A 13364-nucleotide genomic window follows, 5' to 3' on the forward strand; every position below is an offset into this window, starting at 1 on the left:
CTGATTTCTAGACCAATGCCTTAATCATTGCACAGATTTTAATAGTATGATTTGATAATCCTTGATTAGAAACTTTTCCAAAATAGTAGAATGATGGATATAACTATTGCCAATGGTAGATTATTTTAAACTAGAAAAGGGATTTATTTTGCATTATCTTCTTATGACAATTTTGTTTCTTTCTACAGAGAACAGAATTCAAAACCAATTCTTAATATCTTTAAATTTAATTTAATCTAAGGGATCAAAACTATCTGTTTAATTGAGCACCATTTTCTTCCAGTTTGGATGAAATATTTGCTATATACAAGATAACTTTCAGTTTTTTTTCTTTTTAAGTGTTCATTTTAAATAAAATTAAGCCTTCTTAAGTATGCTATGAATAGAAAAATAGGTACAAATGGAAATAACCAATGCACACAATACGTCAATTACAAAAGGCAACTTTACTTGGAGCAGCTTACATCCAATGATACAAGAACTTCTTCCTATTCCAGGTCTTTGGGAAGGACTCAATAATTTAATTTAATTTAATTTAATTTCCAATTTATATACCGCCCTTCTCCCTGAGGACTCAGGGCGGTGTACAGCCAAGATAAAAAACATAGAATACAAATATTAAAACATTTAAAAATATATATAAATTTTGGCCCGAAAGTTAAGAATCACAGACTAATTAAAAGAATTTAAAAATTTTAAAAATTTCTTCTTAGGCCAACCCGGCTTGTTGAAAAAGATGGGTTTTCAGGGAACGACGGAAGGCATTGAGGTCCTGGATTCTTCTTATCTCCGGGGGCAACTGATTCCAGAGGGTGGGAGCCCCCACAGAGAAGGCCCTCCCCCTGGGGGCCACCAGCCTACATTGTTTGGCTGATGGCACCCTGAGGAGGCCCTCTCTGTGGGAGCGCACGGGTCGATGGGAGGTCATCGGTAGCAGCAGGTGGTCTCGGAGATAACTAGGCCCTATGCCATGGAGCGCTTTAAAGGTGATAACCAACACCTTGAAGCGCACCCGGAAGACCACCGGGAGCCAGTGCAGCTCGCGCAGGAGCGGTGTTACATGGGAGCGCCATGTTGCTCCCATCACTACCCGCGCTGCTGCATTCTGGACCAGCTGGAGCCTCCGGGTGCTCTTCAAGGGGAGCCCCATGTAGAGAGCGTTGCAGTAGTCAAGGCGAGAGGTGACGAGGGCGTGAGTGACTGTGCACAAGGAATCCCGATCAAGAAAGGGCCGCAACTGGCGAATCAGGCGAACCTGATAAAAGGTCCCCCTGGTAACAGCCGTCAGATGTTCCTCCAAAGACAGCTGCCTATCCAGGAGGACTCCCAGATTGCGAGCCCTTTCAGTGGGGGCCAAAGACTCGCCCCCAATAGTCAGTGATGGAGTCAACTGACTATATCGGGATGCCGGGAGCCACAGCCACTCAGTCTTGGAAGGGTTGAGCCTGAGCCTGTTCCTCCCCATCCAGATCCGCACAGCCTCCAGGCACTGGGACATCACTTCAAGGGCATCGTTGGGGTGGCCTGGGGTGGAAATGTACAGCTGGGTGTCATCAGCGTACTGGTGGTATCTCACCCCAAAGCCACGGATGATCTCGCCCAGCGGCTTCACATAAATGTTGAACAGAAGGGGCGAGAGGACCGATCCCTGCGGCACTCCACAAATGAGAGGCCTCGAGGTCGACCTCTGCCCCCCTGCCAACACAAACTGCGACCGGTCGGAGAGAAAGGAGGAGAACCACCGCAACACAGTGCCTCCCACCCCCAACTCTTCCAGCCGGTGCAGCATGATACCATGGTCGATGGTATCAAAAGCCGCTGAGAGATCTAATAGGACCAGAACAGAGGAATAACCCCTGTCCCGAGCCCTCCAGAGATCATCCACCAACGCGACCAATGCCGTTTCCGTGCTGTGCCCAGACCTGAAACCCGACTGGAACGGATCTAGATAGGATGTTTCCTCCAGGAATTGTGGAAACTGTTGCGCGACCACACTCTCAACAACCTTCGCAATGAAGCGAAGGTTGGAGACAGGACGATAGTTAGCCAATATTGCTGGGTCCAGGGATGGCTTCTTGAGGAGAGGCCTCACCACCGCCTCTTTCAGGGCAGCGGGGAAGTGACCCTCACTCAACGAAGCATTAATGACGCCCTGGAGCCAGCCTCGTGTAACCTCCCGGGAAGCCAGTACCAACCAGGAGGGACACGGGTCCAGTAAACATGTGGCCGCACTAAGTCTCCCCAAAATCCTGTCCACATCATCGGGAGTCACAGCATCAAACTCCTCCCAGATAACATTCTCAAGACTGTTCCTCGTCACCCTGCCCTGATCTACCCAGTCAGAGTCCAAATCCCCCCGGATCTGAGCGATTTTGTCATACAGGTATTGTCCGAAATCCTCCGCCCTGCCTTCTAAGGGATCCTCCCGCACTCCCAGATGGAGCAGGGCGCGGGTCACCCTAAACAGGGCGGCCGGACGATTCCCTGATGACGCAATAGAGGCGGAAAAGTAGTTAGACTTTGCCGTCTTTATCGCCACTAGGTAGGCCTTAATATGCGACCTTACCAGTGTTCGATCAGATTCAGCGAGACTGGCCCTCCAACCGCTGCGCTTCATTTCCCTCAGCTCCTCAGTAAACCAAGGAGCCGCCCGGGATCGGCATCGGGTCAGAGGCCGCAAAGGCACAACTCGGTCCAAGGCCCCACCAGCCGCCCGATCCCAGGCGGCTACCAGGTCCTCGGCCGAGTCATGTGCTAGATCCTCAGGAAATGGCCCAAGCTCCGTCTGGAACCTATCAGGATCCATCAGGCGCCTGGGGCGGATCCATCTAGTTGGGTCCGCCTCCCTGCGGCGAGGGGTCGCGGTTCAAAGATCTAGGCGAAGGAGTGAGTGGTCAATCCATGACAAGGGTTCCATGTCTATATCCCCTATAACAAGACCACTCAACCACTGGCCAGAGACAAAAATCAAATCCAGAGTGTGACCTCCCCTGTGAGTAGGGCCATGAACTAACTGGGTCAGGTCCATGGCCGTCATGGAAGCCATGAACTCCCGAGCCACCTCAGACGTTTCACCGACGGATGGCAAGTTGAAATCACCCATGACTAAAAGCCTGGGTGTATCTACTGCCACCGTGGCTATCACGTCGAGTAGCTCAGGTAGGGCTGTTGCCACGTGGCAGGGAGCCAGGTACGTAAGCAACAAGCCCATCTGAACCCCACGGCCCCACCTCACAAGGAGGGACTCACATCCGGCTATCTGAGGCACAGTGGTCTCCCTCGGATCCAGATCCTCGTTAATAATAACCGCCACCCCCCCGCCCCTCCCCTGGGCCCTCGGCTGATGGAATGCTCTGAAGCCTGGTGGGCACATTTCAACCAGAGGGACGCCGCCCTCCGGGCCCAACCAGGTCTCCGTAATAAGTGGATAAAAGTGCAACTCTAGTCTAAATATATAGCTGACAGTGCAGTGAACTGTAACAAATAATAGCATTTAATTTATAATAAATAATTTATATGTCATGTCTTTTCTTATCTTTTCTCTTAGGTCTTATGGAAAATTACGCTGCACTTCCTACTGTTATATTGACTCTACAGATTGTCGCTATTTTACATGAAAAGTGAGTGGTGAGAAAGGAGTAATCTATATATGACATGCATGCATCAGGTACTACATTAGTATCATCAAACCAAGACTGGACGATAGAGAAACAATCAATGCTCCAACAACCATTGTCATGTTGCTATGATGATTGGAGATAAGTGTTAATTGCCTGATCACAGTGGAAGAAAATCGGACCATCCTTTCCTGTCTTAATAGAAAACGTCCAGTGACAGTAAGACTCAAGATTTGCCTTTTTCATGACTGGCTGAAGGAATTTTCCTGTGTATCAAGAACAAAAACAAACCAAAGGAACACTATATTTGACTTCATACTGTTAGGTTATTAAAATACAATAATACCTCAATTTAGCACTGTTAGTTCTTCAAATAAGCTCTTCAGGTTTTCTTAACAAGAGTTTTCCAATATAAAAGCAAATCATAATCTGTTGGCAGTGTTTATAAGGAGTCTTTTGTTTTTGTTTTTTAATTATTATTATTATTACAATGTGAAAGTTGTACATGCTTTAGTTGCATGAATTACATGCAAACACTTTATGTTTGTTGATTTGGGCAATTTAAGCTGCAGCCCAATGCCCTCTAATGTTGTATTAAATATCACTGAACTCATTCTGACTTAACTTCTGTACAGATGTGGTCAAGTAAGAGCTAAAGAGAAATAAAGACTATTTAGTTTTAGTTTAAAAAAAATAAATAAACCCTACATTAAAACAAGAGAGATGCAATGAGATTAAATCATACTTGCTGACAGTTTAAATGGGACAATTAGGAAGGAACCACATTTTCTGGCTAATAATACCAATGAAATAGATAGACACTGTTCAGAATCCTAGGACTGGATCAGCTTCTGATGCTGAAAGATATAATGCCTTGAGCTCATATTCCAGTCAGCTAGAGCCAACATGGTCAATAGATGAGTAATGATGGAAAGTACAGTTCAGCGACTTCTGGAAGACTGTAGCACATTGTATTTAAAAACTAAGGACTCCTATGCAGGTTTATACAGATGTCAGTTTCATGTCCAGTCAGTGGATCTAAACATTCAGGAAACTGTGGTTAGGGTTGTAGTCAGATTTCCTGCAACTCCAGAACAGTAGCTCATATGGAGCAAGCTGGTGAATATACTCTTCCATGCATTGTATTCATGAAAATATTTGGAAATAATAAGATCCTAACTGAATTCATCTAAAATATACACTGTTACATTTACCACTGCATGGAAGTCTGTGTTTGAAAAGCTGAGTTGCATTAATGATAATTGTTGAGAAACTTTCAATCAAACTTTAATTCTGGTTTATTTGCCAGTAAATGTTAACTAGTTGCTCACTTTTATTGATTTCCAGTCTGATAATTGCTTTCCAGTCTCAGCTTTGTATAACATTGTATATGATTGTGTATATATTCCTATTTGTACAGCTTAGTCTAAATATAGATTTTATATGTATATAAATGGCTTTTCTTTTCCTATTTTCTAGAAAAAAATTATTAGCATTCAGAATATTATTTACTTTATGGCAGACATTAAAAAAGAAATTTTACATTGGAAATATGCTAAGACAGAAATTGAAACTTTAAATGCATGTAGATTAATTTTTCATTTAGTGAAATACCAGTTCAAATTAAAAGAATTAAGACAGGCCACTCTTTTCCTGCTATTATTGATCCAAAATATATGTTTGAAATGCATGAAAGTTGTAAAACATTGGTTACTATTATATTCTGCTTTTTCTGTAGATATTAAATACAGAGGACAGCACACAATTATAATAAAATTAATCTAACAATTATTCATCCTTTTTACCATAGATATGTAGATTATTTTAAGTCTGCATGTGTATAGTATTGTGAAAATATTTTTTTAAATAAAAATCATTCCATTATTCAGACTGGTGCTCCTTTATCTGAATTTCTTGTATTGATTTCCCCCAATCTGGATTTTTACCAGATGTGCTCAATTACAGTTTTAGTCATGCAGAATCACCTGGCTTTACACGTTGTACTTCAACACCACTGGAGGATTCTACATGGCAGAAGACTTGTTTACATTATAATAAACCTTCGGGGCACAATACAATCCCATGAATGTAAGGTGTGCCGAGGTCACTTAAGTTCTGTGATACAACTTTTCAGATGCTTTTTAATTGTGTGCTCAAGTTGCTTTCAAGCAGGATTCAGGATGCCAAATCTACTATGAATTTGCCCAACAGCTATAATATTCCATGGTTGTAGATTGTTCCCAGTGACTGTCATATGCTCAGGGGTTCAGAAGGCTATATTTGTACTATAACTTCTCCTTTCTTCATGGTTTAATCGTATGTCCGTGACTGTATTTCAAGTCCATGACTGCATTCTCTGAACCTGTTCCAATTTGTCTGAATCCTTTTTAAGATTGTGATGTCAAGAATTGGGCTATTCACTATTCAAGAAGAGGTCTGATTAGTGCAGAATACAAAGAAACTCTTCTCCTGATTTGGAAATTATCACTGGAAACAATCTCCATTTGAGTAGGACTGATTTATGTTCACTCAAGTATTAGCTCCAATTCAAGGCCTTGTATTCTTGGCCTTGTTAAGATGATGTAAATTTGGCAGAAAGCATAATTAATCATTGGCAAGAATATGTTGTAGAATTTCAAGCTGCCTTGAAAACTCTTGCTGCAATGTAAGGACATTCCAGGAAGGCATTTCATTTAGAACAAAAGTCTATAAAACTGTCATTTTATGATCCTATTGGCCAGAATAAGTAACTTTCAGTGTAAAATCTCTCTCTAATCATCAGTTTTGAATTGTGGATATGTATCTAAAATCTACTAAGAAATCCCATTATTTATTTGGCATAGAAAAAAAAAGTCACTCTGGAAAAAAGATTACAGATTTAAAAATATAAATTGGATTTCTCCCTCTCCCGTTCCAGCCTTTTCTTTTCATTTCAAAGTTTCATTTATTATTGCATTTATCTACGTATTATCATTAGTGAACTCCAGCAGTCTTCTCTTTCCCCATTTCTCATTTCTCTGTTGCTGTTTGGCAAAACTTCAAGTTCTAAGAGCTGCAGCAAAAAGTCTTGTGGTATGTTTTGATTGCATTTGTGATCTCTGAGCCAGTTAAGACTGATGTCAATTTGTTCAGTAAACAAGATGCTATCTCTGATAGGGTCTGATAGGGATTGTATTAAGGGAATGCACTCCTACTGGAAATTACATCATGGATTTTTAAAATTAGGTGGGTTTTATTTTTAAAGAACCAATATTTTTTTTAAAAAGGATGATATTTATGCAAAACACTACTCTTCTGCTGATATTTTTGTTTTTAAGTGTTTGGTCCCATGGGTAGGTTTATTTTGGCTTGATTTTCAACAGGTGTAAGTAGAATAGGAATGAATGAAGTGCATATTACCATCAATGCTTACTACTCTATTCCCAGACACATAATTGTATTTTGGACATTGACAATCAGATCTGTTTACAATCAATTGCAGCAATTTTGCAGTCACGTGACTGCAATTTTTGACATCTTTGCTGGTTTGGGACTTTCCACAGGCAAATTTGCAGACAAATTTGGAAAACTCAACAGTGGCCACAGGATTGGAAAAGGTCAGTTTACATTCCAATTCCAAAAAAAGGCAATGCCAAAGAATGTTCAAACTATTGCACTATTGCACTCATTTCACATGCTAGTAAAGTTATGCTTAAAATCCTACAAGCTAGACTTCAGCAGTATGTGGATCGAGAACTACCAGAAGTACAGGCAGGATTTCAAAGAGGCAGAGGAACTAGAGATCAAATTGCCAACTTACACTGGATCATGGAGAAAGCTAAGGAGTTCCAGAAAAACATCTACTTCTGCTTCATTGACTATGCTAAAGTCTTCGATTGTGTGGGTCACAACAAATTGTGGCAAGTTCTTAAATTTATTTTATTTATTTTATTTAGCATATAGCTGGTCACACACAATATTAAAACACTTCATTTTTACAGGTTAAAACAATTAAAACAATTAGAAAAAGAGCAGTAAGAAAACCTAAGAGGAAAACAGAGATAATATTTCAGAGTTTAATGTCGAGTTTGGAGATCCAGTCAGTAGCTGTCGTTGTTACGCAGAGAAAGTCCCTAAAATCTCCTGGATACCTTCTGTTAGAGCATTCCCTTACTATATGTTGGATAGTCTGTCGAGGGGCCCGCAATCACATGGTGCTGAAGGTGTCTTTCCCCATTTATACAAGAAGTCGGCACATATCCCATGAGTCATTCTAATTTTTTTTTGTGCATGTGCGAAGATGGCGGCATCCAGCTAGCTCCCGTCTGGCAATGGGACTATTTTGGCCTTTTTCGGGGGCGTAGGGGCCGTTAATACTTTTTACGGCCCCAACCCCAGCGAGGAGAATCCCCACCCAACCTGGGGAGGGCTTTATGCCCCCCGGAACATCTCGGCTGGAGCTGAGGAGCCGGTGGTCGATGGGGCCCTGCAGAGCGCCGCTGCGGACTGCCGTGGAGATAAGGGCGGTGGCGGCGGTGGTGGTGAGGGAAGCGACGCCTTAACTTGGCTGCAGCGACTTTCCTGGCTGCAGTTTGATGCCAACAGAGACAAGGGGTTGGAGGAGGATGGCGACTCTGGCGGCAACGCAAGGAGTCGTGGGGCGATGTCCCCCCTCCCCCCTCCCCCATTTGAAGTGGCGGAGCGGCGGCGACGGCAATGAGGGAGGCGACGTCTTAACTCAGCCGCAGCGACATTTCTGGCTGCAGCTTGATTTCAACAGAGATGCGAGGCAACCCCCCCTTCCCCCCTCCCCCCCACTTGAAGCGGCGGAATCCAGGGTGGCGATGGCAGGGGCCAGCTGGCGACGCTGGCGTTGGATCCCCCCCCCCAGACCCACAGACATGGTTATCCTGGAGTATGCCAGGTGTCAGACTTTGATGCTATCTCAAAATAAATGCATTTCCAAACTGCCAATCTTTAAGGAAATTTTCTCTTTATTCGAGTACAGCAACCGGATCATGGCTCGTGCGGTCAGGACTGACCTTTGCCCCCCAATCCCTCCCTTTCTGATCCCCCATTCTCTGCTTCTCATTGGCTATCTTCCAAGTCACTCTCCTGACTTCTTTTCTCGTCAGTTCACAGGAATGTTCCCCCCCCTCTTCATTTCCAAGGAGACCGAGCTTCAAAGGGATTTAGCAGGCAAAAGTTCAAGCTTTATCTCCCTTTTCTATGTCAGCGCTGAGATGCTGACACCAGGATTGCTGGGACTGTTGGGTTATGGGGGTGTGGTGGGTCGGGGCTGGCACCGTTGATGGCACCTGTCGCAGGATGCTGCAACGGTGGACGTTAGCTGAGATGTGAGGGAGGAATGAGGAGGTGAGGGCAGCCAGGACTTATACATCGGCGGAGGAGAAGATGTTATCCTCCTCTGGGGATATTATTCTCCCCCTCCCGGATGTGAGTCCCTCCTCATGAAGTGGGACCGTGGGAGGCAGATGGGTTTGCTGACTACTTACCTGGCTCCCTGCCACGTGGCAGCGACCTTGCCCGAGCTGCTCGACGTTATTGCCGGGGTGGCGGTTGATACCCCCAGACTTATTGTCATGGGGGATTTCAACCTGCCATCTGCAGGTGAGGCGTCAGAGGTGGCTCAGGAGTTCATGGCTTCCATGGCGGCCATGGACCTGACCCAATTAGTTCAGGGTCCCACTCACACAGGGGGACACACTCTGGACTTGATTTTCATCTCTGGTCAGTGGTTGAATGATCTTGATAGAGGGGATTTAGACATTAAACCCTTGTCATGGACAGATCATTCTCTTCTTCGCTTGGACTTTCCTGCCGTTTCCCCCCGCTGCAGGGAGATGGAACCGATTAAATGGTTCCGTCCCAGGCGCCTGATGGATCCCGAAAGGTTCCTGACAGAGGTTGGGCCATTTCCTGAGACCCTGGCACAGGACTCGACTGAAGACCTGGTGGCCGCCTGGGAGAGGGCGGCCACCAGGGCTTTGGACCGCGTCGTGCCTTTGCGGCCTCTGACCCGATGCCGACCTCAATTGGCTCCTTGGTTCTCCGAGGAGCTGAGAGAGATGAAGCATCGGAAAGACGCCTAGAGAGCATTTGGAGGACTAGTCAATCCGATTCCGACCGGACACTGGTGAGGTCTTATATCAAGACCTACCTAGTGGCGATAAAAGCGGCAAAATCTAACTATTTTTCCGCTCTTATCGCATCTGCAGAGAACCGCCCAGCTGCCTTGTTTAGGGTGACCCACTCCCTTCTTTGGGGGGGGGAGTGCAGGAAGATTTCTTGTAGAGTCGAGTTGAGGATTTTGTGCAATTCCTGCATGATAAAGTCGCTCGGATTTGGGAAGGCTTGGACTCTGACTGGGTGAGTCCGGGGGAGGAGACGAGGGTAGGTCTTGAGAATATTATCTGGGAGGAGTTTGATCCTGTGGCTCCCGAGGATGTGGACAGGGTTCTGGGTAGGATTAGTGCCGCCACATGTTTATTGGACCTGTGTCCCTCCTGGTTGGTACTGGCCTCCCAGGAGGTTACACGAGGCTGGCTCCAGGGAATTATAAGTGCTTCTCTGAATGAGGGTGCCTTTCCTGCTGCCTTGAAAGAGGCGGTGGTGAGGCCTCTCCTCAAGAAGCCTTCCCTGGACCCGGCTGAATTAGCCAACTACCGTCCAGTCTCCAACCTTTGTTTTGTGGCGAAGGTTGTTGAGAGTGTGATGGCATGACAACTGCCCAGGCACCTGGATGAAGCTATCTATCTGGACCCGTACCAGTCGGGCTTCAGGCAGGGGTACAGCACAGAAAGGGCATTGGTCGTGTTGGTGGATGATCTCTGGAGGGCTCGGGACAGGGGTTGTTACTCTGTCCTGGTCCTGTTATATCTCTCAGTGGCTTTTGATACCATCGACCATGGTATCATGCTGCAGCGGTTGAGGGAGTTAGGAATAGGGGGCACTGTTTTGCGGTGGTTCTCCTCCTTCCTCTCCGACCGCTCGCAATTCGTGTTGACAGGGGGGCAGAGGTCGACTTCAAGGCACCTTGCATGGGGAGTGCCGCAGGGGTCAGTCTTGCCCCTTCTGTTCAACATTTATGTGAAGCCGCTGGGTGAGATCATCCGTGGTTTTGGGGTGAGAGTCCATCTGTACGCTGATGATACTCAGCTGTACATCTCCACCCCAGACAACCCCAACGATGCCCTTGATGTGATGTCTTGCTGCCTGGAGGCTGTGCGGGTCTGGATGGGGAGAAATAGGCTCAGACTCAACCCCTCCAAGACCGAGTGGTTCCCGGCGCCGCGATATAGTCAGCTGGTGCCATAACTGACTATTGGGGGTGAGTCTTTACCCCCCACAGAGAGGGCCCACAATCTGGGTGTCCTCCTGGACGCACGGCTATCTTTAGAAGAACATATGACGGCCATGGCCAGGGGGGCTTTTTATCAGGTTCACCTGATCCGCCAGTTGCGGCCCTTTCTGAACCGCGATGCCTTGTGCACAGTCACTCACGCCCTTGTCACCTCCCAACTGGACTACTGCAATGCTCTCTACATGGGGCTCCCCTTGAAAAGCACCCGGAGGCTCCAACTGGTCCAGAATGCGGCCGCGCGGGTGGTTATGGGCGCAACTCGTTGTGCCCATGTGACACCCCTCCTGCGCGAGCTGCACTGGCTCCCAGTGGTCTTCCGAGTGCGATTCAAGGTGTTGGTTACCACCTTTAAAGCGCTCCATGGCATTGGACCTGAATACCTTCGAGACCATCTTCTGCCACCAGTAGCCTCCCACCGGCCAGTTCGCTCCCACAGAGAGGGTCTCCTCAGGGTGCCATCAGCCAAATTATGTCAGTTGGTGACACCCAGGGGGAAGGCCTTCTCTGTGGGAGCCCCTGCCCTTTGGAATGAACTGCCCCCAGAAATTCATAAAATCTCTGATCTCTGTGTATTTCGCTGTGCCCTCAAAACCATGTTGTTCCACCAGGCTGGGCTATCAATGTAAAGATTTTAATTGGTTTTAAATGGGATTTTAAATTTGGGGTTTTATAAATTGGGCCTATTATTTAATAATTTTAATAATTTTAAAATTTTGTCGAGATGGATAAGATTGAGAGACGTTCTTGGAGATTAAATGAGAACTTGTTCAGATATGAAAAAAACATAACAGAACTTAAAAAGCACTTGAAAGAATTTTTTGAAATAAATTTGAATAAAGGTACCCCAACAGAAATTGTGTGGGATGCAAGTAAAGCTTATATGAGAGGGGTGCTTATTTACATGAACTCTAAACATAGAATGATTCGACAAAAGAAAAGAACTAAATTGGAAATAGAAATAAAGAATAAAGAACAGTTACTTATTAAAAATCCAACAGATGAAAGAATATGCGGTGCTATAAAACTTTTGAAAGATCAATTTCAAATGCTTATGGCGGAACAAGTTGCAACAAACATACAATATGCGAAGCACAATACATTTTGTAACGCTAATAAACCGGGCAGATGGTTGGCTTACACATTGAGGAAAAAACAGAGTATACGGACTATTGATAGTATTGATATTGGAGGGAAAGAAATTTTTCAACAAAAATTAATTAAAGAAGCTTTTGTGGACTATTATACCAAACTATATGCCAAAGAGGAGGTGCAGAATGGACTTATAGAAAAATATTTAAACGATAAAAGAGTTACAAAAATTACTGATCAACAAAAGGAAAGAATGAATTATCCTATAACAGAGGAGGAGATAATAGTAGCAATTAAACAGTTAAAAACAGCCAAAGCTCCTGGTACGGATGGTTTGACCGCAGTGTATTACAAAACTTTGCAAGCTGAAATGGTGGAACAACTTAGAGATTTATTTTGCAATATTCAACAAGGGGGTAAAATACCCCCATCATGGACAACAGCTTATATATCTTTGATACCAAAAGAACAAATTGGTCCTAAAAAACCAGAGAATTACAGACCAATATCTCTTTTGAATACAGACTATAAAATCTATGCGAAAGTATTAGCCAACAGGTTGATGCCAGTAATCCAAAAGGTGATTCATGATGATCAAGCGGGATTTATCGAGGGCAGATACATGAAGGATAATGCAAGGCAAGTAATAGATTTATTGGAATATCTTGAGAAGAATAAACAGATTCCTGCAGTGCTGGTCTTTTTGGATGCAGAGAAGGCCTTTGATAGAGTGGATTGGAATTTTCTACTAAAGACTTTAAAAAAGATGGACTTTGGGGATCAATTTATACAGGCGATTTCAGCAATTTACCAAGACCAAAAGGCACAGATTATTATTAATGGAAGTTTGACAACAGAGTTCAAAATTGAAAAAGGAACAAGACAGGGATGTCCGCTGTCCCCACTTCTATTTATTTTAACACTAGAAGTCTTGCTAAATACAATACGGGACTCTAATATCCTGAAAGGTATAAAGATTAGGCAAGAGGATTACAGAATAAAGGCATTTGCAGATGATCTGGTTGTTACCCTATCACAGCCAATGGAATCAATAATCCTGATGAAGGACATTATACAAGACTATGGTAAAGTTTCAGGTTTTAGACTGAATCCAAAAAAGACTAAAATGATAGCTAAAAACATGACACAAGATCGTAAACATGAGCTTGAAAGGAGGGCAGGTTTTGAGATTGTACCAAAGGTAAAATATCTAGGAGTTCAGGTTGCAGAATCAAACATGAAATTGTTTCAAAATAATTATGAGGTGTTGTGGCGAGAGGTGCAGAAAGACATGG

The 13364-nt window shown here is 44.5% G+C and overlaps 1 protein-coding gene across 9 annotated transcripts in view; it reads left to right on the forward strand.

Moving 5' to 3' along the window:
* COLQ (collagen like tail subunit of asymmetric acetylcholinesterase) overlaps window positions 1–5504 on the forward strand; it is a 68269-nt gene extending 62765 nt beyond the window's left edge. For all 9 annotated transcript variants that reach the window (XM_034402565.3, XM_034402561.3, XM_034402562.3 and 6 more), the window contains one exon: window positions 3548–5504. In XM_034402565.3, coding sequence (XP_034258456.1) covers window positions 3548–3617 — 70 coding nt within the window. In that variant the 3' untranslated portion in view covers window positions 3618–5504. The remainder of the gene's footprint in view (window positions 1–3547) is intronic.
* Window positions 5505–13364: the final 7860 nt, after the last annotated feature.

Source organism: Pantherophis guttatus, chromosome 4 (assembly GCF_059756535.1).
Source record: "Pantherophis guttatus breed Tessera chromosome 4, ASM5975653v1, whole genome shotgun sequence".
Classification (NCBI taxonomy): Eukaryota; Metazoa; Chordata; class Lepidosauria; order Squamata; family Colubridae; genus Pantherophis; species Pantherophis guttatus.